Raw genomic sequence first — 23,155 nt, 5'->3', positions numbered from 1 at the left:
TGTGTGCTTTTTTGGATGGTTGGAATTGGTAAAAAGGCACACTTTTGTGACATAATGCCGCAATTAGATTTTCAGTTCTGAAGAAAACCATTGTGGTAGAAACTGTAACCATCCATGTGGTACAGGGGGCAGCCTGTAGCGTAGTGGTTAAAGTAAACGACTGGGGCACACAAGGTCGGTGGTTTTAATCCCAGTGTAGCCACAATAAGATCCGCACAGTCGTTGGGCCCTTGAGCAAGGCCCTTAACCCTGCAGTGCTCCAGGAGAGGATTGTCTCCTGCTTAGTCTAATCAACTGTACATCACTCTGGATAAGAACATCTGCCAAATGCCAATAATGTAATGTAATGTACAATAACTACCATTATTTGTTTTTGTGTGTCTTTCTTTGTTGTTATGAGGCCAGCAATCCATTTGAAAGTGCAATTCAGAAAATGTTCATCAAAAATACACTACAGACACAACTGCAGGCTTTCAGTTTTTACATCCCCATCCCCCAAATTTATGGGACAAACGTGTCACTGTTCAAATACTTACAATTTAATTTTAGACATTTAGCATAAATTCTTATCCATCTACCATTTCATTTTTATTTCATGTTCCTTTGAAGTATGGATATACGTTTTTAATTGTTTTGTGTGAGCATGTGTGTAGGTGGTTGTATTTGTAACGTTTCTTTAGAAACGTTCATTTTGGGATAGTGTCATAAATGAAAGCTTGATAGCAGCAGTGTGAAAACAGGGCGAGGCTCAATGTATACACAGCGGCCTATGCAAACACAGCACTCGTCAGCAGGCTCATCACAGAAACTTTCTTCCACACAGGACTGTCCTTCAGTGCAATGACAGCGAGTGTGCATATGTGACAGAGCGCACTTCTTCAAATGGGTGTGCTGCATAGGAAATACTGCAGTCGGCCTGACCACAAAACAAGATTCTGTTATACTGCACTGCCGACTTCGTGATTATTTCAAATGATTCAGGTTTTTGGTGGAACCCATCCACTTCCAAAATGCTTCATATTGGCCAGTATATTGACTACATGTCAATGACCTTTAGTTCTTTACAGCAGTAGTTGCTGTAATTGTGTCTGAAGTGTGTATAAAGCTGGGTATGCACTGTAGTATCGTATTTAGGAACATCCTGCTTCTATTAATCAATATAGGATTTTTTCATAATTAACCTATTTTACACTCATTAGTGTCTGTGGTGTTACCATTGCATATGATCCAACATAATCCTATATAAGGAGTAAAAACTGAGAAATTTAAGGAAAAAAATACTTTTTATAGAGAATCTCTGAACACACACATGAAACATCTAAGTGGACAGGCTACAGTAGCAGAAGGCCAATAAGTCTAAAAAATAAGTCTAATAAAAACCTAATAAAATGCTCACTGCGTGTATGTGTATATTATACGTATATTCCTTCTAAATTGAACATATAAAATAATGTGGTGGTGGGGGGAAAAAAATCATAAGCTAATTCACAAGTAGATGATAAATACCTTGTAATTTAATTACAATATAAAAATCCTTACAAAATTCAAATGTTATACAATCAGATGTTATCCTGCTAACAGTCAGATGAAATCCGTCACACAGTGTAGCCAAGCCCCTCCCCACCCATGCAGTCTCATTAACTGTCCAGGCAATTAGCAGCACAAGAATGGTTGCAGCCAAACAATGTGTAGTACAAAGTAAGCCTCCAGGCCTGTTCCTACTGGTGCCTACTCTAAAGGGACTGGTCTCAGAAGCACCAACAGTACACCTGGTACACCCTACCCTTACAGGAAGGGCACTTTCAGAACAAGATCCTGTGCATAGACTGTAGTAAAAATGCAGCACTCCCTATGCCAGTGGTCCTCACTCCTGGTCTTGGAGAGCCACATGGAGTGCTAGTTTTTGTTTTTGCCTTAATATCAGACCCAAGAAACCAGACGAGACTTAACAGTGTAATTAACTGCTTTAATTGCTCAATTAAGTGTGGAGCTACAACAAAAGCAAGCACACACTGCGGCTATCCAGGACCAGGAGTGAGGGCCACTGTCTTTTGCAGTCAATTCAGTGCTTCCCCCTAGTGGGCTAAAATGATCTCAACTGAGAAGTTAATCACAAGATGCACCTGTGTTGCTCTAGTACTGGTTTTGACACTGCATTATTTGAAAAAAACTAGTGGAAATAATCATTCATTTGAATGTTTTCTATAAACTATAGACCCTCAAAGACCCTCAAAAATATAGTAGGCTTTCAAAGGATTAACAAACCTAAACTTAAACCTGTATCCTATGGAAACTGATCTCAAAATTTTAAAAATGCACAATTAAGCCTGATCCAACCATCTGAGAAGCAGACTAGCTTTTAAAAATATGTTGGAAATTTCGAATTTTTTTAAAAACCACACTGAAATTTCTGTTGAACATATACAACCGGGGCAAAAGAAACCCCCCCCGAAACCCCAAGGATAAAGTGACGCATTTGTAAAAGATAGTAATGAAAAGGAATAAATAAAAAAGAAATCAGAACCAAGCATTCTGCTCTTCTAGTGGACTGGCAGTTACCAGACGTGCACTCAAGACGTTCACGGAGAACCATGTTTGCAGCAAACGGCTACTATTGAAATATGTTAAATGAACATTCCATTTAGATCGCCACCAATAACTTTTTAATAAAAATGTATGTAGCTGAGTCATTTCTTACCTGTGATTTCTTTTTTAAGGTAAGAACAAATATTACATTAAACATTACAAGTGTATAATTACAGCCAAATAAATGTCTCTTTTGTTTGCCGCACACTACCTTTTCAAACTGTTAGCTAATGTTTGCCATCTTGAACGCACATCAGGTGCAACCATGATTATTACATTATATAATGCTTTTATTAACCTTATTTCACAAGGTTCTTCATTTTCAAACAAAGTCTACCAGAGTTAAGGGAACGGCTCTGGTTTCTTCCCTTCCAACATCCCTGGTCAGTGACCAAGATAGTGCTTTGGGCTTTGTTGCGTCTATGGCAGAAACAGCAAGGGTCTTCAATTTGTTACATTGGGCCAGTGGTCGACCTCCCAGCCCTCAGACCACAGACAAAAAAAACATGCTTCACAAGGTCTTGAGGATTTGTGTGTTTTTCATGCGAGAACCCTGACGTTTCTCCTGTGTCCACTGTGTATTGACCAGAGGCAGCTTCAGCGAAATGGACCGATTACTGTGCCCCCCACAAGCTTGTGGCTTGCTTTGGTAAATGGTCAATGGCTTTCTCAGTCAAACCTTGCAATCGATAATTTGGCAAAGTGCATGCCCTTGCACCTGGTAAAGACGTTAACTGCTCTGAGAAGCAAAGAAGTGAGGACCATAGTGTTACTTTTAAATCCAACATTCAGGGCTAATAATCTATTAATGGTCTGAATGCAAGGCAAAAAGCAATTTCAAGCTTTTATGCCTTGGTGAGGTCACCAAGTAGAAGGATGTGGTTTAAACATTCAAAACAACAGGCTCTGCTCACAAACAGAGTTTCTCTTCATGGAAGCGCTCTTTTTGAAGCCAGCCATTTTGAGGGCAGATGCCAGAGCAGGTAAGGCAGGTGTAGTGTCCCAGCAGAATCGGCCACCCAATGAACAGGAACATAAAGCTTTTGGCCCTGCTGGCTGGACAAGTGAAAGTGGCACGCTGCTGCTGGCCAGTCAAGAGAATTTTAAGCCAATCGTGTTCATTGCTACAGTCCCATGTTTTCAGGATTAGGCAGTTGACAATCAACAATTAAAAATAATAATAATAATAAAAAAATATAAAAAAACTGTGATCACCCAAAGACATTCAATGCATTCTCTGAAATTGCATAATTTAAAAAAACTTCTGGGGACTGAAACAGAGTGAAGTAAGACAAAAATGTGAGACATATTAACTATGTAACCAGACAGTGAGAGGACACCTCTGCCTCGGTTCCTTTTTGGCACAAACGTCAGTGAGGTTGCATGCGGCAAAGCTATACAATCGATACACAGCACAGCAAATGCTGAAGTACAAAGCCAAAGTGAGTGTGGATTTTCTTTTCTTTTTTTTAAAGGTTATTTAACTTCTCCTGACACAACCGAGTGACTATCCCTGAAGAAATGGTAAAATGTATCACACTTGATTTTGAGTAATGAATTTAGGGAATTTTTTTACACAGTAATGATCACTGAGGGTCAAAGTGCGCTGCAGTTGACTCAAGATCCTGTAAACAACTCACAAAAAACAGGAAGTTATACAAAGCCAAAAACAATTTTTGCCCTTTAAGACCAAGACAGAAACTGCATATTGGTGAGAAACATGGGCCATCTATAAAACAGTGATAATGGAAAATGGAAATAAAAAAGAAATTCCTTGATGTAATTCCACCTTTCACCAAAGCACTTCACCAAAGGACCCAGTGCCAGAACTCGAAGCAAGTGTGACACACAGGCCAGCTTGGACAGCTTGGCCTTCCACCTACAACAGTCCTGCCATGTTAAACCCCTTCCCATGACTGTTCTTTGATCGTAGTTAAACTTGCATAATATTCATACATAGATATAGATGATAGCGGCTGCCCGCCAGGTCTGCACAGGTGAGGGTGGTTGTTGTTCCAGGTGGAAGTGGATAAACTACAACCTGTGAAGAAGGGTCACCGTTAGGAAGTCCCGATGCTTTGTTGAACACGTAGCCACACTGCTCTTTATCTGCTCTACGTGAAAAGCAGAACTGGTGACATCCTCTTCCTGGTGGAATCAATGGACAGTCCACAGACGCTCTGCACATCCCGAGCAAGCGGCGGCTTCAAGCTCCCGCCACACCTGTGTTCCTGGGTGTTTTTTTTCGCAGGGCGCGTACCTGCATGACGTCCGTTAAGGGCACTTGTGGAGGCTAGTTTCCGTAAAAAAAGATGCTACCGGCTCAGCCCCTCTCGCCGTAGAAGCCGGCTCAGCATGAAGGCTGATCGCCCCGGGGGCGTGGAGAGGGCGCGGTGCGGCCGTCAGTCCTGCAGCTCCCGCTCCAGGTACTTCTGCAGGCGAAGGCAGCGAGGGCACGAGGGAGATTGCGCCTTGCAGGCCGAGTGGAAAACCGTCTTACACACTTCACACCTGCGGAGCGAAGGGAGGGGGTGAGGGCGTAGGCGGGGAAGCAGGCTCGGACCACGCCTTCGGTATTTAAATAAATAAACAGATGTACAATAACAACACTCCACTGTTTATCTGACTTCTACGGTGTAAATAAACCCCACCCAGGTGGACACCAGAGGCAAAACATTTACTGGGCAGTCTGCCTGCCACAGCTTACAGTAGACCAAAATCAGGCCCATACGTTCAACCATAGTTTCATTTCATGTCACTAAGCAAAGAGCTTTACTGACTGCACCTATAGCTCTCCCTGTTTGGTGTGTATGTGCTTTAGTGACATGAATAATGTCCATTGTGAAATGGAACACTATTGACAATGCTTAGTCAGATCCAGGTCAGGCCTGTTCACTCCCCGAGCCTGCGGCCGTGGATAATGCCCAGCTGGGCTTCATGTTGGCTGTACCTGGTGGTGGTCTCAAACTGAAAGGGGAAGATGATGCCGTCAGCATTGCAGATCTGGCAGATGAAGCCCCTCTGGGTGCACAGGTCACAGTGGTAGACGTGGCTGGACGCAAACTGGATCAGGTTCTGCAGGAAGGACTCGTGCTGTCCATCTGCGATCTGTGGCAGGAGAGAGGAGGCGTTGGGTCACTGTGCTGCAGTGTTTACCCTGTACATTCAGGACACTCCATCTGTGCTGATTAGCATGGCAGGAAGGACAGTGTTATCAAGGTGACTGCAAGAACAGTATTAACTCTAATCCCAGTCAATTCAGAAGGACCAAATTCACAATGGAAACGGCTAACGTACCTCTCGTAAGTCGGTCACACTGTACAGGTTGTAGCTTTCCAGCAAATAATTCCTCTGGTCTAACCTAGAAAACACAGCCGGTCAGGATCGACCATTACTGAATACTAATAATGAATAAAATCTTTCAGCACAACAATAAACTACTCCGCCCTATATTCCCAAATTTGACATATTTGACATCATTTATTAATATTTAAAAGTTTTTTTTAAACAAGTATTCTCATTTCACTGCTTCAAAAATTGATTCAAAATACAGCTAAACCATAATGTTTTGTTGCAACTCAGAAGGTCGTTTTTGGAGGCCTGAGGATTTCCCACGACACTACTGCCGTATAATGAAACATAAAGATACTGAGGAATTTGAACAGGGGAATCTTTTCTCCTTGCCAAAAAAATTATGGTACATTACTCTCATGGACTCTTTCCTGTTCGGAAAAACAATGACAATTTACAATGCATCCCTGCTAAGTGCCTACATGTCACGAGTCTCAGCCTACACATTAACCTCAGTGTCACTTCCTCAGCTCCCTTCCCAAGCAGAACAATATATGGCATTTTTTTTTATACTCGTCTGTGTCTGTCTAGGTATAAAGATGGGTGAAAACATAATAGTTTCAGAGAACTACAAACACTTGCACTTCTCTCCCCGATCATGTACTAAAGCTTGACCAAGACTGAAGTCTGCACAGTCCTGAATCTTTCTGGACTGAATTATTCCTCCACCATAGACGAGGCTGTGGGGCCCTGCTCTGACTCAGAGACTCGCCTGTCCTGGATCTTCTTGCGGACGCCGCTGCGGCAGGCCAGCACGTAGTCGCCCAGCAGACGCAGTCTCTGGCGGAGGCTGTGGGTCAGCGCCATGGGCTCGGCGTGCTCACATAGGCCCGGGTTCAGAGTCTCCACGCTCAGCAGGGGCTCCCGCGCGATGTGGGAGAGCAGCCTCAGCGCCGGCAGAGACACCTGGAGACACGCGGAGACACACGGAGACACGCGGAGACACGCGGAGACACGCGGAGACACACGGAGACACACGGAGACACACGGAGACACACGGAGACACACGGAGACACACGGAGACACACAGAGACACACAGAGACACACAGAGACACGTCAGGGAACCTCCCTCCCGCTTTAATGGCCACTTTATTGGGCAATTAAAGGACACACAAAAAGTTTGCTGGTACACTGTGTTTATCAGCCATCTGCTTCAAGGCGGAAAAAGAAGTCGAATTTGCTGATGGTAATCTCGGCACTGTCATCAGTTTTGTTTGTTGTCATTAATAGTTTGTTCTTGGGTATGTGTGTGCAAAACGTACTGAAGTTCTGTGGGATAGAGATGATGTCACAGTGGTGTTCAAACTGCAAAAGTCCAGAAATGAAATGCCACCGCCGAAGTACTGAATATCATCAAAAACACCAAAAAGAGGCTGAGAATACCTTTAACCATGTGACCAGGTAATTACGTGGATGCCTGAAAACTACATAGAAAGGTGTACTTGCACTATTTTGCGTTGCATAGTAACAGTAATCCTGCCAAACTGGTTACAGAGGGCAAACTAGAGTGCAGAATATTTTTTCACTGTTTGGAACGTCATTAAGGTTTTTGAAAAGCTTCGATGGAGTCTAATAAAACACATCACCTCTCGAGGCACCAGGTCCCAGTTGTGCACCATGCGGGATGGGATGACAATGGTGTTGCCATGGTGACAGGTGTCACAGTAGAACAGCCCTGAGAACTCACATAGCCTTGCCTTCCCCAAGGAGACGCCTATTTGCCTGGGACAACCTGCACAGAGCACAACATAATCGAGATATGTAAATATCTCCTGAACTCACATAGAATTTTGCTGCCGAGACTACCTATCAAATAACAAAAAATAAATAAAAAAAGAGAACCAGCCGTTGTAAAATTATACTTAAAGGAAAATAAAACTCACCCAACTGCACTTGATAATACAGACATTACAGGATTTTTGTGCGAATTCTGAGGAATATACCAGGAAGCAATTCCCCAAAAACATAAAATTACATAAGAGGCCATTAACGAATAGTAACTATACTGAAAGGCCTGCTTTTATTACAATACAACTTTATTTACCATGAACTTTAGACGAGGGCACAATCACAAGTTACATGTCTCGACTGTGAGAATCGCCGCCTACCTGCACATTTGAAGTTCTGTGCGTCCAGCCCTTTCTCGGTGGGCAGGGTGCAGAGGTGTGGCAGCAGCACACCATCTCCCTTCAGGCTGTGCTGCACCAGCCTGTGGATGTTCCCGCCCTCGGCCCCGCCAGCTTCGGCGCATCCATCCTCACAGGTGTCTAGGTAGGAGTTGAGCGCCCCCCGGATGAGACCCCTCCAGGCGCGGGCCTCCCCCTCGTCCTGCGCCCGGAGCTTGAGCGTGTCCCTGGAGGTCAGCACCTTGAAGAACGCGGGGCTCCCCAGCGTGGCGTCCGGCACCACGTCGCGGATGGACTCTATGGGGTAGGCGTGACGCTGCACCTTCCGCCCGTCCTGCATCCGGAAGGCCCTCAGGGCCTCCAGGGAGAGGGAGAAGACCAGAGGGGTCCAGGTGCGCTCGTCCTGGGAGAGGTAGAGCACGGCCTCCTTGATGGCATCCGGTTCGGGCTCCGACGGCCGGGTCCACTCCAGCTTGGGCGGCTCCCCCCGTTCCGGGGCCGCGCACTCCGGGCTGGAGGGCGCGGAGGTGGGTGGTGACGGGGCGTCGGCCTCGCCCCCGTCCGAAGGCTTCAGCACCTCCCACTGGTCGTCCGGGGGGGGCGGCCGGCACTTGTTGACGGCCTCGATGATGCGGTCCACCCAGTCCTCGGCCTCGTCGCAGGAGGGCGCCCGCAGGTAGAGCCGCTTGCCCGGAAAGATGATCTCGAAGCGGCCGTCGGCCGCGGCCGGCCGCACGTCCTCGCAGCGCAGCAGGAAGCAGTTGTCACAGCAGGTGCGCTCCTCGGCATTGAGGTAGAGGCGGAACTCAAAGGGCGAGAGCTCGCAGTAGCACTCCCGCCACATGCCCACCGGCCCCCGCCTCTCCAGGTGGCCAAGCTTCAGGAGCCCCCGGAAAGGGTTGGACAGACCTGCGGAGAATTCAACTTTGTTAAAGTTAAAGGGGGGGGACGAGCTGAGAAAGATCATAAACAACTGGTTTGACAAATAAATCAATACTAGGACAGATAGTACAAAGAGTAAACACCCCCAGTAAAACCACAAACACAGCAAACACACACAAACTTTACATAACTATATACAGTTCACCCTACCACATGTACAAGAATGGTACCAACATGGTCAAACAGCTGATTTCGCAAAGGGTTCCTATTCTTATCAATCTAACCAGTTCAAGAACTTTTCAAGGTCCAATCCACAAAATCTCTGCGAGTAAAAGGTATGGGTTGTCCAGTAACATATTTATGGAGTTAATGCACACAACATATGATAACTCTAGTGACTCACGGCAACCACACCTTATTGACGAACAGACTGTGCTTTTCTCTTCTGAATGAGCACACAAACAAAACTAGCACACAGACTGATCATTTAGGCAGCACTAGGGAATATGATTTTGTAATCTCTCGCATGCAATAACTAAGACAGCCAACTAACTACAGCCAATTAACTACTAACTAAATGTAATGTAACTACCTCAGAAAAGGCACTTGGCAAGCTAACCAACTTACAGCATGATGAACTTGTTGCAATACTAATGTGCAAACAGGAAAATGTGCTCTCATCCATTCCATAAATTTTCAAGGCATGACAGCCAATGTTAGCTAAAATGGCTACAACTAGCAGTTAGCTAAAGTGGCTACATTTAGCAGTTCATAAACTTGCATTTAAAGATCCATCCATCCATCCATTATCTGATCCCGCTTATCCTGATCAGGGTCGCAGGGGGGCTGGAGCCTATCCCAGCATACATTGGGCGAAAGGCAGGAATACACCCTGGACAGGTCGCCAGTCCATCGCAGGGCACACACACCATTCACTCACACACTCATACCTACGGGCAATTTAGACTCTCCAATCAGCCTAACGTGCATGTCTTTGGACTGTGGGAGGAAACCGGAGTACCCGGAGGAAACCCACGCAGACACGGGGAGAACATGCAAACTCCACACAGAGAGGCCCCGGCCAACGGGGATTCGAACCCAGGACCTCCTTGCTGTGAGGCAGCAGTGCTACCCACTGCACCATCCGTGCTGCCCCCGCATTTAAAGATAACAAACTAATCGGTTTTATAAATGAATCTGTAATTGTAAACAAAGGCATGTTTGAACTTTAAAATGTACAATATAACAGTCCTTAGTTGGTTAACCACTATTATGCGTTTTCAAGCCACTGGTGATTACTCAACTTCATGCTTAAAAACTCTTTGATGAACCATGCTATGCACCAATGGCCAATATAGAAATTTTGAAATTATTTAGATTTTTTAAAGTTTTGAAAATAAACATAAAGAAAAAAATAAGATAGTTAAAGAAAAATATGAAATAAGACTGATAAAGCGCAGACAGTACATAGCCAACATATGAGTCACATACACAGCATATGCGAGAACAGTGCTACTCAACTCCACGTCCTGAGTGTCTGCAGGCATTTGCTTCAACCGTGCACTACACCACCTGATATCACTAATTAGTTTATTATATTAACCAAACAGGTTAAATAATTAGTAAAATGAGGTAGTGTAGCGGTCTAGCGGAGTGGTCTAGTCAAAGTCCTAACTTCACTTGAATAGGGATGCTGTGGGAGAATCTGAAAAGAACAGTTCACGCTCAAATACCTACCAATTCGGTAGGTTAAAATTCCTCCACAGGTACCAAGAGTGGGTTAAAAATTCCTCCACAGGTACCAAGAGTGGGTTAAAATTCCTCCACAGTGATGTGAAAGAGGAGATGTTTGCAATTATTGCTGCTAAAGGTGACGAAACCAGTTTTTTTTTTTAAGGGGGCAATTACTTTTTCACAGGGGTGACATGAATCTTGGTTACCTTTTTTCATGAAATCAATTAAACGATAATTTAATAAAGTAAATTGTGATTACATTTTGTCTAGAGATTTAAAACCATTCAGCGTAAATATCCAATAATAGAGGAAATCATGGCACGGTATGCAAGAACTAACATAGCTAAAGACTATTTTGTAAACAGTAGCTAGTAATGTCATGTTAACCTGCAGAAAAAATGTGTATAACCACAATGCCAACCTTTCAAGGGGGAAAAAATGTTTTTTTTTTTTAAGTATTGAAAATAGGAAGCAGGGCCTACTCTGCTAAAGACAGTTCCAGAATCATTTCAAGAAAATAGTACTACAGGAGGTTCATGAATTAATGGTTATTTTACAATTTAAAAACGAAATTCCAAAAACATAATAAAATTAAAAAATTAAAAAAAGTACTGTCAAAGAATTTTAAGGGCCCTGGTCCTTATCTAGCTATCTAATCTATCATTTTCAGCTTCTCCATTTTCAGATGCTAGTGAAAATTGTCAAATGAGCACCAGTCTAGAATTTGAAAATGTATTTTGTCCTCAAAGGGAATGTTTAAACTTATCAATACTAAGAAAGGCAAATTGTAGCATCATGTGCCTACCGAGAGCAAATCAGTCTCATAAGACGTAACGCACAAAGAAAGTGAAACCGGCAGACGGAAAATCTCCCTTCCCCAGACAGGGTCCCTTTTGTACAACTATTGCATCAACATGAACAGTTGTAGCAAGAAAAGCCAGAAACTGCTAACCGAGAGGAAAGAAAATTTGTGTTTCACTGACAGAAAAAGAAAATGAAATGTCACTAAGTTTCTGTAGGTAAGTGAGATAAGTGTCGTGTCAACAGGTTGACCAAAGAAAACAACAGCAGTTGATGACAGAAACATTGTGAGAGCTGTGAAGAAAAACCCCAAAACATCAGTCAGTGAAATCACAAACAATCTTCACAGGGCAGGGGAGAAGGTATCGCAATCAACCGGTTGACTTTGAGAACAGCAATTTAGAGGCTATACTACAAAATACAAACCACTCATCAGTAGTAGGAATCGGAAGGCGAGATTACAATTTTCAAAGTACAGATGGCCCACAAAAGTTCTGGAACAAAGTTTTATGGACTGATGAGACCAAGATAAACCTCTACCAAAGTGACGGAAAGGCCAAATGTGAAGAATGAAGGGATCTGCTCATGATATAAAATATACAGGTGTGAAGCATGGTGGAGGAATGGTCATGGCTTCATTAGGGAGAAAAAGTGAAAGGTTTTAGACTGGCCAAGTCAATCACCAGACCTTAACCCAATTGATTGCAGGGAACCGAAGGGGACTGTATCTGTTGGTGCATTTCTGCAGCTGGGTCTGAGGTCTAAAAAAAAGTCTCAAAATCATGATTTCGGCCACATGTGGAAATAGCCCGTGGTATTTCTTACTTCCTCCTGAGAATATGGGTGCAAAATGAATAAGAGCAGCTTCTGTATGCATCTTTAACTCATTTCATAGTGGAGAGCTGATCTAAGTCATACCATTCAGCACATGAGACGAAAAGCTTTTTTTTTTTTTTTGACTGCGCAAGCGTGATTTGGCTACGGGCAGTGATCTCTGCACGATTATAAAGAAAACCCCAGTAAACACAGGTGGTCCAGGTTACAATTCTTTTGAGAGCAGATCAGAATTAAGTCAAAGAAAAAAACAAAAACATCTTCATAAAGTTTCAATAAGCTTCATAAAGTTTTTTATGCTTCACAAAGTTACCCATTTGCAATGTGGGTTTATGGATAAAGAAAATCTAACAGGAAAGCACCCAACACAAAAAGCATAGTTCATACTGAGTATTAGCACAGACCAAGAACTTGGTTCTTTTGTTCTAGTACTGCATGTGCAATGACAGCTCACCGATTTGTCTGCGATGTACTACACTTGGAGGAGACTGCGGAGACTCGGGTTCTGTGATGGGTGAGGTTGTTCCATTCACAAGTGCATCATTGACACACAGCGCTTCCTCTGGCTTGGAGGTCTCCTCTGTGCATGGCTTGGAGAAGTCGTCCTCAGAAATCCAGGACCGGCATTTCTGAAAAGTGCAAATGCGTGCCTGCTTTTGGGTTTGATCAACTTTAGGTCTGCTCTACCATGTCACCAAAACGGAGTGGACTGATGAATACAAGCTACACTGAGTAATTAATTTAGCAACTTTCATCATACCCAACACCTGTTGCACAAACAGCTATGGACTGCAGTGAAAGGCAGTTGAACAGAACCCAAATACCTCTGAGCATCCCATGACCACTTAAAATGTTTACAAAGGGATGTTGCTGCACTTAATGGACACAGGACAACTTCAGTGCATGTCTTGGTGCTTTCAGAAATAACCATATGCAGCATGTGCTGTACTCCAAAAGGGTCTCCATCTTACAGTGGACAATGTTACTTATAATGCACTGTGTCAGAATGCATGATGATGAATGACGATACAGAAAAAGCTTACAGCTGTTTGGAACCACATATCTTACACTTACTATACTTTCAGCCAGCTGACATTAGACTATCGTGATGGTATGTTCAAATGATTGAATCGGTGTCCTCACTGCACTGTGATTGGTACAATCAAAGATAATGGAGACATAGTTGAAACAGGAAAGATGACAGCGATTGCCAGCTCTACCCACAATATGCCACAGGTAACACTGAAGCGGTACTTACAGGGAGCCCGGTGGTGGGGGAGTGCAGGGAGTCTGCAGACGTCCTCCTACTGAGGACGCTCATGGACCGCTGGGGTTTTGCAGGCTCTGTGAGACACAGGGTAGCTGGTGGGGGGGTGGAGCTCTGGGCCTCTGCGATCGGCAGGTACAGGGAAAGAGGCCAGTCTGACGGTTGGCAGGGCTCGGGGGGGGCGGCCGTCTCCTCGATAGGAGTGGCCGGAGCGGGATCGCAGGGCTCCAAATTGGGGCCTGGCAGGGTGAGGTTGCAGGGCACCAAGGTGGGGTCTAGCGGAGCGGGGTCACAGGCTGTGGAGACGGGGCCTAACAGGGTGGGGACGCAGGGCTCTGAGGTGGGGCCTAGTGGGGTGGGGACACAGGGCTCCGAGGTGGGGCCTAGTGGAGTGGGGACACAGGGCTCCGAGGTGGGGCCTAGTGGAGTGGGGAGACAGGGCTCCGAGGTGGGGCTTAGTGGAGTGGGGAGACAGGGCTCCGAGGTGAGGCCTAATGGGGTGGAAAGACAGGGCTCCGAGGTGGGGCCTAATGGGGTCGGGAGACAGGGCTCCGAGGTGGGGCCTAGTGCAGCAGGGTCACAGGGCTCAGAGGCAGGGGCGTCCGTGAGGGTGCAGGGAGCCTCGCTGTCTGACCCGCTGGATGCCGGGGCCAGGCTGGACACAAAGGAGTCCTCATGCATAGAGTCCTGACTAGACTGAGTGCTCTCCCCAAAACCAATCAGCATGCTGCTGGAAATGAAAGGGCAAACATTTTAGAAAAGAAATCAAAGGTTTAATGGGATTGAGAGAATAATGTTTGGCCACTCTTATGATTTTGAAATTTGTGCCAACCTAAAACAATAAAGCAGTACCCCCTTCTTATACATCTAGTAACACAGTTAAACAGCTACGTTTCTTCCAGAACAACTCAAAGTAACTTGACTGGGTTACTAAATAATATAAAATAGCACAACAAAGGAATTACAGTGGATTGCAAAAGTAATCACGATGTATTACTACAAATTTACTAAGACAGTAAATCTAAATTTACTTGGGATTCGTATTGATTTAAGATGCATTCAAGTCCACTATTTCATCACAGTTAAATGAAAGTTTTGCAAATGTGATATTATAAATTGTATGTAACCAGGAAATGTGAACTTCAAAATTATTCATCCTCTTGTTTTCCCAAAAACATTTTTTGACATTTTATCAATCCAGCACCCAAACCCGATTGAAGTAGGCTTTCTTGAAAGGACGAGAAATATTGCTGCACATCCATCAGCCTCAACATGAGATCTAGGTATTATGCATAACAAATGTTGAGAGAATGTTATCCCCTGAGGTAGTCTATCCCTTATGAAAAAGGAGGAGGTGAATACAAAATCCCAAATGCTGCAAACGCATTTTGGAAATATTTCTGTTGCATAGTAAAAATGGGTCATTCTGTGAAAGGGTGTGTTGGGGGTGCACCACTCCAATTTCGCTCAAACTTTGAGTAAATGTTCTGTATATATTCAATAGAGAACTTGCAGAAAATGAGCCTCATTAGATTTTTTGTGCTAGAAATATTGCCTCTTAAAAAGGGTTAAGAACAGCCACAAGTAAAATGAAGTCAAAATGAACATCTATTCAGAAATTATACAATGGCAAATGTGGGTCTAGCAAGAAAATGACCAAAAGGGGCTATATTCAACCAAGTAGATGGTAAGGTACATGTTTTTAGCCACTATCTCCAATGAAATTTTTTTTAATGTTCTCTATTGAATATATACTCAGTGAGCACTTTATTATGGATTCATTAGACTTATTTTTTTGGCTTATTGGTCCTCTGCTGCTGTAGCCTATCCACTTAGAGGTTTGATGCATTGTGTGACAGAAATGCTCTTCTGCATACCACTGTTGTAATGCATGGTTATTTGCGTTACTGTCACCTTCGACCAATCTGGCCCTTCTCCTCTGACCTCTCTCGTTAGCAATGTGGTTTTTCCTGCATAACTGCTGCCCACTAGATACTTTTTGTTTTTCACACCATTTTCTGCAAACTCTAGAGACTGTTGTGCGTGAACAATAGCTGAACCTCTTTACCACGTCTGCATGCTTTTATGGATTTAGTTGCTGCCACATGATAGGCTGATTAACTATTTGCATTAACAAGCTGCTGTACGGCTCTACCTAATAAATTGCTCCATGAGTGTATAAAGACAATTTACACTAAGTGTGAAAGATGGAGTGGTCACCCCCTACAGCTTTTTACGGAATGATTCAAATGTATAGATTCAGAAGGGGTGAATACTTTTACAGTCCACTGTATCAAAGATGGCAGTCCCAGAGGTATTAAATGCAAGTCAATCAAGTACTCAAATCAAATTATTTAAACAATTCCAATGTTAAATTGGGTTTACAGTTATTTACAGGCAAAGGCTGCAAAACAAACCACACCAACAAGTGCAACCCCTAACCATTATACCAGAAAATGAGTGGATGTGCCTTCCTGGATCAATAGAAAGCTTATTTCCTGTTCACACAGTGGAAATCATACAACCCACGACACACATGTACTTCACTTCAAGTTACACACTCATGCACAGAAGGAAGGACTGAGTGACTCACTCTGTCAGGCCCTTCTTTGGGTCGTCTGTGACGTGAGGGATGTCCAGGTCACAGGGCCAGGGCTCTTTGTCGGGGCTCTTGAGCCCGTTTCCCTGCAGCAGGCTGTCTGAGCTCAGGCTGGAGGAGAGCTGGGAGGAGCCCGTGGTGTCCAGGCTGAGGTTGGAGGAAGTCAGGCCACTTTTTCCGCACACCCCCCTGCCCTGCCCTGGGCCCCGCTGCACCTCCATGGTGTCCGAGCCGCCGGAGGACTGCGACATCGTGTCCCAGGATTCCTTGCGCTTGGGCGTCCCGCCGTGCCCCGCCCCCAGGGGGAGGTCCAGGGAGTCGGCAGCGGGACAGAGGCCGGCCAGCGCCAGCGGGGTGACAGTCCACTCGTTCAGCACAGCTGACTTGTAGGACAGCTGGAAGGACAGGGAGGCCAGGCCCTGCAGGTAGCTGAGCAGAACCTCACGCTCCTCGGGGTCCAGGAGAAGGGCGGCGGGCTGGTAGTAAGCCGCCAGCTTGGAGGCCTCACGCAGCAGCGAGGCCAGGTAGCACTCCACCAGGCCGTCGTTCAGTGCCAGCCTCACCCAGGCCCGGCAGCGGCCCACGTCCGTGCTGATGAAGCTGAGACGCTCCAGCTCCGTGATCACGTCCCTGCGGGGGGGGGGGGGGGGGGGAGGGTGGTCTCGTGAAGCTGACACACTGACAACTCACCGTGTCACACTCACACAATAATGCACTGAGGTATTGTGTGCTGGTATTAGTCATGAGGACAGAACAGCGACAGAGAGAGGCTGACTGGCCAGCGCGGTGATAACTGAGGAATTTGTTGGAGAAAATTGGACATAATTTATTACCACATCACAAAAAACTGATCTTGGGCCAATTGCACTACTTTTCAACTGAATGAAGACAAAGTATGAGTATATGAAAATATTGTGGACATTTACATTCCAAAAGAATACGCCTTCAGAAGTATATTATTATCATTACGAATTGCAAGTGCCCAGGACCAGATGCACATTCTGTCAGCCACTTCCTGGGTTCGGTTATGCAAGAAACCTGTTTGATGGGCAGAACTTTGCAAAGCATGCCACTTCATAGCTGAGCCTCTGCTGTAACTCACCGGTGAGTGACAGTCTTAAGCAGGGCCCAGAAGACCGGCTGGGGGATTGGTCCCCGTGGGCCAGCTTTCCTGCCCCGGCCTCCGGCCTCCACCCGGATATACTTGCTCTTGAGACCATGGACAAAGACAGCCTCCAGGGCGCAGCAGAGGAGGTTTGCGTCCCCATCTTCACTAGTCACCACGGCATCCGTTGTCACATAGCGTTTCTGCAGGGCTTTGAGCGAAAGTGCCAACTTGCTCTTTATCCACTAGTGACAAAAAGAAAAAACAAATTAAGAGCTGCAGGGGAGGCCGGCATACAAATTAGTACTCCTCTCTCGTTGCTCACTGGAGGCCGGTCTCCAGTTCCTCAACTGGTAACAAAACTAAGCGGAATGGTACAGTCATTTAATCATAGTTGTTCATTTCCTTTTAGTTAGCGGTTTGGCTTGAACATCATTGCAGAAGTTATTGTGGAGAACAGCAACAAGGTGGTCCTCTGGTTTATGGTGTTGGGCAAATGACTGTGACTGGTCATGATGGCAAGCTCATGACTTGATTCCAGCTGACAACAGGTTATGCAAGGTCATGCAAAAATAGCTGATAAATTTCACAGATCTACAAGGGTGGTTTTATTTCCTTAATTTGAATTGCAAGAGTCACTTAAAACACATTCATTTTCTAACACAGGGGTGTCAAACTAAATTCCTAGCAGTCCGCAGAGGCCACAGGTTTTTGAGGTTTCCTATCAGTCAGCTTCCAATTAAGGCCTTGACAAGGTGTGTGGATTCTTTAGCCAATCAATGACTTAAATTAACCACTGGTGCACCTTGAAAACCAGAAGACACTACAGAACTGGTGCTGGACACCCGTGTTAAAAAATAACTTGGCAGAAAGCTATTTTAATAAAAAAATGTACAAAGTGATAAATGAATACTACATTTAGTACCATGAGGGTGAGAGTTGCCAATCTCAGGACAATCAATAGCGCTGCAAGATGGCTGCAAACTTAACTTAATTCATAGGCGTTAACTAATAATTCTGGTGAGATTCATATGTGCATCTCTAATACGTCCTCCAAAGTGTGACATTTTTCCTGTACCTGTCATTGTGGTTATTCAGGTTATGCAAGTATGTGATGCTCACGCAGGCACTTAATATATATAAGAATTTCTCAAACGAATGCAACAGGAAGAATCGCTGTTTCCACTGAGGTGCTACTCTACCAAGTTCTTTACCTGCTTCACTTCTTTTTGCTCTGGCCCATTCTCAGGTGTCTGGGTGGAAAGCATCGCACTTCCTTCACTTCTCTAGTCACATGACACACTGAAACACACAGCAACTCAGTTAAAAACCAAGACATCAATGTGCCGCAAAAATGACACCAACAGCTCAATAATACTATCACTACTATGAAATAGTAATAATAATAGTAATAATAATAGTAATATAAAAGCGTTTTGAGGAATTAACCGTGGCATTACAGCCACAAACTGTAATCACGTTGGTCAGTTATTTCAGGACAGTTGTAGCATCCAGTTTGTTTTATTTGACACTCATTCTTAAAAAAAACTTTCCGTAGTTTTCGTTTCTACCAAAATAATGTTTTTTTGCAGACCAGCCTATGTAGTTGCATTATATTAACGATGGTTGGTTTCTTAAAGGTCCACAAATATGAGATGGCACAGATACTTTCCATTAGACGAGCGCCCTTGTTTCTCCAAGTACCCACATGGAAATATCACACATTTCTGCCAATTTGAGCAAATGGAAAGGATGCTTTTTAACAATTTTACTCCTTTTGTACTTTTTACCAGTCTCAATAGATCACATGGTAGGGCTACCAAGACTTGTTTTTCATGGTCATACAATACAATGATTGCATTATTAGGAAACACCAGACTGCCGCTGCCATTATGCGACAGCTTTCATTTACACTGATCAGACGGTCATAAGTTTGTCAAGCACAATCTTTTATCAGATGACATGGACAGAGAAGGGAAGTCGAGTCACACTTTTCAAACACTGGAAAAGTTTGCTAGTAGTTTGCAACTTCCCAATTCTCAAAGTCATGAAAACCATCACACAGAAACAGAAATGTAGGTGAAGCATTTAGGAGCAAATAATGTGCACAGTAGAGGGTATAGCCCAAGTCAGTGGAGGGAGGGGGAGAGAGAGAGAGAGAGAGAGAGAGAGAGAGAGAGAGAGAGAGAGAGAGAGAGAGAGAGAGAGAGAGAGAGAGAGAGAGAGAGAGAGAGAGAGAGAGAGAGAGAGAGAGAGAGAGAGAGAGAGAGAGAGAGAGAGAGAGAGAGAGAGAGAGAGAGAGAATCAAAATCAAGGTGGGTTTAGTCCCATAGCAAACGAAGCCTAATGTTAACTCCATTACGTTTGTTAACACTTGTTCAGTCAGGCTTTATTTATAGAGCACATTTGCAACACAATGTGCTCATTATAGGTGCATATAGGGCAGGGGTGCACAACTGCATGCAGGTTTTCGTTCCAAACAATCACCTTTGTTTTATTTCTCACAATTCTATAAACTATGCTGGGTCACTCTTGCACTTGACCACTGTAAATTTTTAGGATACACTTGGCTATAGCCGGTGTTCATGCAAATGTCAGAGCAAGACATGACTGAGCTAATTAAGTCATTAAGAGCAGAAGTCATTAATCTGCACCTCTGATATAGAGAAAATAGCTTACTTAGTTACTACGTCAGAGGTGTCCAATCTTATCCTAAAAGGGCCGGCGTGGTGCAGGTTTTTGTTTTAACCCAGCAGTAACACACCTGATTATACTAATGAACTAATCGTGGTCTACGTCTGTACTACGTCATGGCACTAGCACTGAGAACTTGCTTTACAGTTATGAAGTATTAAAATAGACGTAACTATTTTAAAAAAAAAACCTTTGTTATTGTGAGCTATTCGCATTCAAAGTTGCGCTATATCACTGCTACAAAAAGAGCGATACACAATCCATGTGTTTTTAGGAACCAGACAGATTTCCTTGCACATGAGGATGAGTCCATGCCATTATCCAGAGCCAACCTGTCAAAGCTTGCCAAATAAGATATTTCGTTTCGCTGGATACAATACTACTGATGGGACCAAATAAAAGTTGTGCTCCTGCACCTCCGGTATGATAATTGATGGCGTTCACTCGGTGGAGGTGAAAAGTGCGTTCACGTCAGCACACTTCGCGGATATTTATGATTCATAAATAAAAATGTGTGATGTGTATCTGTACGCCCATTTTATGAATCATGTGGACGCACGATTTAGTAACTTGTCGTACAATAAAAATTAATGAAATCAAAACCAATTCCATGCATGGACCGAGTTTGGGAACCACTGGTCTAAGTCAGAGGTCACCAACCCTGGTCCTGGAGAGCTACTGGGTCTGCTGGTTTTCGCTGTTACTCTGCACTTAATTGATCAATTAGAGCAGATGATTACACAGCTAACTCACCTCACCTGGTTACCTGGTACTCAGCAGGGTGCTGATTTTAAGGTGAAAACAAAAACCAGCAGAACCAGTAGCTCTCCAGGACCAGGGTTGGTGACCTCTGAGTCTAAGTCAGGGGTCGGCAACCCTGGTCCTGGAGAGCCGCAGGGTGTGCTGGCTTTCGTTGTTACTTGGCATTAATTGATCAATGAAAGCCGTTGATTACACAGTTAATTCACCTCACCTGGTTTCTTGGGTCTGAATCGGTCGCTTATTTTAAGGTGGAGACGAAAGCCAGCACACCCTGCGGCTCTCCAGGACCAGGGTTGCCGACCCCTGGTCTAAGTCATCATAGAAGCATGTTCATGTCAAATAAGGCGCCGCTTCACATGCTGCGTTCAAGCAACGCCCATCGATATCGTCTCTGGTTCAAGTGTGGTTATGATCTATTCCAGTATTTAAGCGAGAATAATATTTTCTTTATCAAAGCAAGAAAAATAACCCACAAAAATAATCGATAGCATTCTGCTTTACTGTATAGCGTTAATGAAACGGATACGGAGTATCAGACAAAGTATATTGATACAAATCCAATACAAGCCATTGCTAACCATTTCATGAATATACGCTTGCACAGCCTATAGCATTATGATAGCTACACTATGCAGCCAACGCGTGACTCGTAGCCTACTGTAGGCTACATATTGAATGCACATAGCTAACAAGCTAGCGTTAGTCCTTTTCGAAAGGAGCGGATGAATTGCTTTCAAATGTCTTTGCGAGAATGTTTTATTTTATTTTATTTTTTTTATCAGGAACCCACAAAATCTCAATCAGGAAAGCGTTTGCGGCATCGATAACAACAATGTATCATTCGATTCACAAAGGACTGATAGAACACCGTAGTGGATATCACAAGCTAGTTAACATTAGGTAATGTTGTCGTAAGCAAAGCCAGTGTAGCGCGGTCCTAAAAATGTCCCATTAAAAAGGGCATTATTGAATGCCTGACCCACAAGCGTAAGAATGTGTTACCACGACGGCATAATTTTATCGAGAAATACCATATTTTCGGCCAATACTTTGTGTCGAAAGTGCTGCGACAGTAATACCAATAGATTTCGCTCGCATGCACATCTGTTCAGAATATAAACAAGTCAGCGATTCTTAACCAAAAGAAGAAATGTTATGACAACCACTAGCTAGCTAAATTCAGAATGCTCAAAAACTCGCTTTCCTTGCTGGTTAGCGATGGTACTAGGTACCTTAGACCAAGCTAACACATTAGCGTGAAATGAAAGCTTGCTCAACAGCTAGCTGCCTAAATCGTAAAGTAGCCTAGTTTATTCAACAAATGGCGACTGAATCTGAAGCTGTCAAGAAACGTGTTCTTACCAAACAAACGCCGAGTACAGTTTAAAAAAAAAAAAACTTAAGGAATTCCCATCGCACCAGTTGTGGTTTTCGGGTTGCTAGAGGCCGAAAATCTTCGAAACACAAAGCAAAGGATTTGTGACAGCTACCCGTCTTGGACTGGCAACGAAGGCAATCGGAAACACCTTTTTTGTCTTCCCCTCTTTGTAGCTACCTATCTAAATTGCGACCAAAAAGGCGACCGGGCAAAGAAACACCTGACAAGTAGCTAACCCAAACAACTATCAGCTTATCTCTTCCCCGTCAGCTGTTTTCGGACTGTTCGACTGTAAGGTGTGGTGCATCATGGGATTGTGACGTTCTACACTAGAACTGCATACAACTTCTGCTTACCAATTACATGCTGCTCGATGGCGCATGAAGCCAGTTCATGGAGGCTGCCATGTTTAACGATGGGGCTTTTTTGGCACCACAGTACGTGCACCTGCAGCCTGTTGGACCAGTATAACGTCTGTTTGATCGCAAGTTACGGTGTAAAGTCCACATTCAATGTCACGTTGTAACGAGTTAGTTTAAAACGAAAGTTTTGTATTTGTTCGGTTGCACAATTCATACGTATGCTACATTTAGCTTAATTCACCGTAAGCGCAAATATTGCAAATATTGACTAATAACGCACGTTTAAAAAGCAATCGCAATTCGCATCTCGTTCCCTTTATAAATTAATTATTATTCTATTCTTTTTGTGTTCAAATGATTATTTGTGATTAATTGAAAGTGTTCTTAAAAAAAGTTAATATAAAAAATAGAAAATATAAAAAACAATAAAGCCACCTTCTAAAGTAAAGTGTGAAGTAATATGTAATATGATCGCAAAAATATTAAATCTCATACGGCTGTAGGCTACTACCTATTCTAGCTGGCGACTTGTTATGGACAAATGACTTTGTATGAAATAAAGTACCTGGTTATGGTCGGTTATGTTCTGCGTCTCCGCTTGCTGAAAATTAAAACACGAGTGCATGTCAATCTCATCATACAAATTAAAGGGGTGATCTATCGCATAGTGCAC

At 43.9% G+C, this 23,155-nt stretch overlaps 1 protein-coding gene across 2 annotated transcripts; it reads right to left on the bottom strand.

Moving 5' to 3' along the window:
• Positions 1-1,492: 1,492 nt before the first annotated feature.
• plekhm1 (pleckstrin homology domain containing, family M (with RUN domain) member 1) lies at positions 1,493-22,394 on the bottom strand. Of its 2 annotated transcripts, XM_061232147.1 has the most exons (12): positions 22,105-22,394; positions 18,501-18,588; positions 17,284-17,531; positions 16,176-16,811; positions 13,574-14,312; positions 12,770-12,944; positions 8,047-8,973; positions 7,525-7,670; positions 6,650-6,843; positions 5,884-5,947; positions 5,537-5,694; positions 1,493-5,097 (listed from the first exon to the last, which is right to left on the bottom strand). In XM_061232147.1, the coding sequence occupies exons 2-12, from the start codon at positions 18,552-18,554 to the stop codon at positions 4,989-4,991; spliced, it is 3,450 nt and encodes a 1,149-aa protein (XP_061088131.1). In that variant the 5' UTR covers positions 18,555-18,588; positions 22,105-22,394; the 3' UTR covers positions 1,493-4,988. The 2 variants fall into 2 exon arrangements, 1 of the variants encoding a protein (XP_061088131.1); XR_009708082.1 differs by lacking the exon at positions 1,493-5,097 and having other exon boundaries at positions 5,555-5,694; positions 5,884-6,843; positions 13,574-14,309.
• Positions 22,395-23,155: the final 761 nt, after the last annotated feature.

Source organism: Conger conger, chromosome 2 (assembly GCF_963514075.1).
Source record: "Conger conger chromosome 2, fConCon1.1, whole genome shotgun sequence".
Classification (NCBI taxonomy): Eukaryota; Metazoa; Chordata; class Actinopteri; order Anguilliformes; family Congridae; genus Conger; species Conger conger.
This window is presented reverse-complemented; position numbering and strand designations above follow the sequence as displayed.

Bases quoted from the DNA above. Each gene is read 5' to 3' on its own strand.
- plekhm1 (XM_061232147.1), bottom strand. From the start codon at position 18,554: ATGCTTTCCACCCAGACACCTGAGAATGGGCCAGAGCAAAAAGAAGTG. The intron at 14,313-16,175 runs GTGAGTCACTCA...TTTCATTTCCAG, and splicing joins CCAAAGAAGGGCCTGACAGA to CAGCATGCTGATTGGTTTTG. The intron at 7,671-8,046 runs GTAGGCGGCGAT...TGCTCTGTGCAG, and splicing joins ACAGAACTTCAAATGTGCAG to GTTGTCCCAGGCAAATAGGC.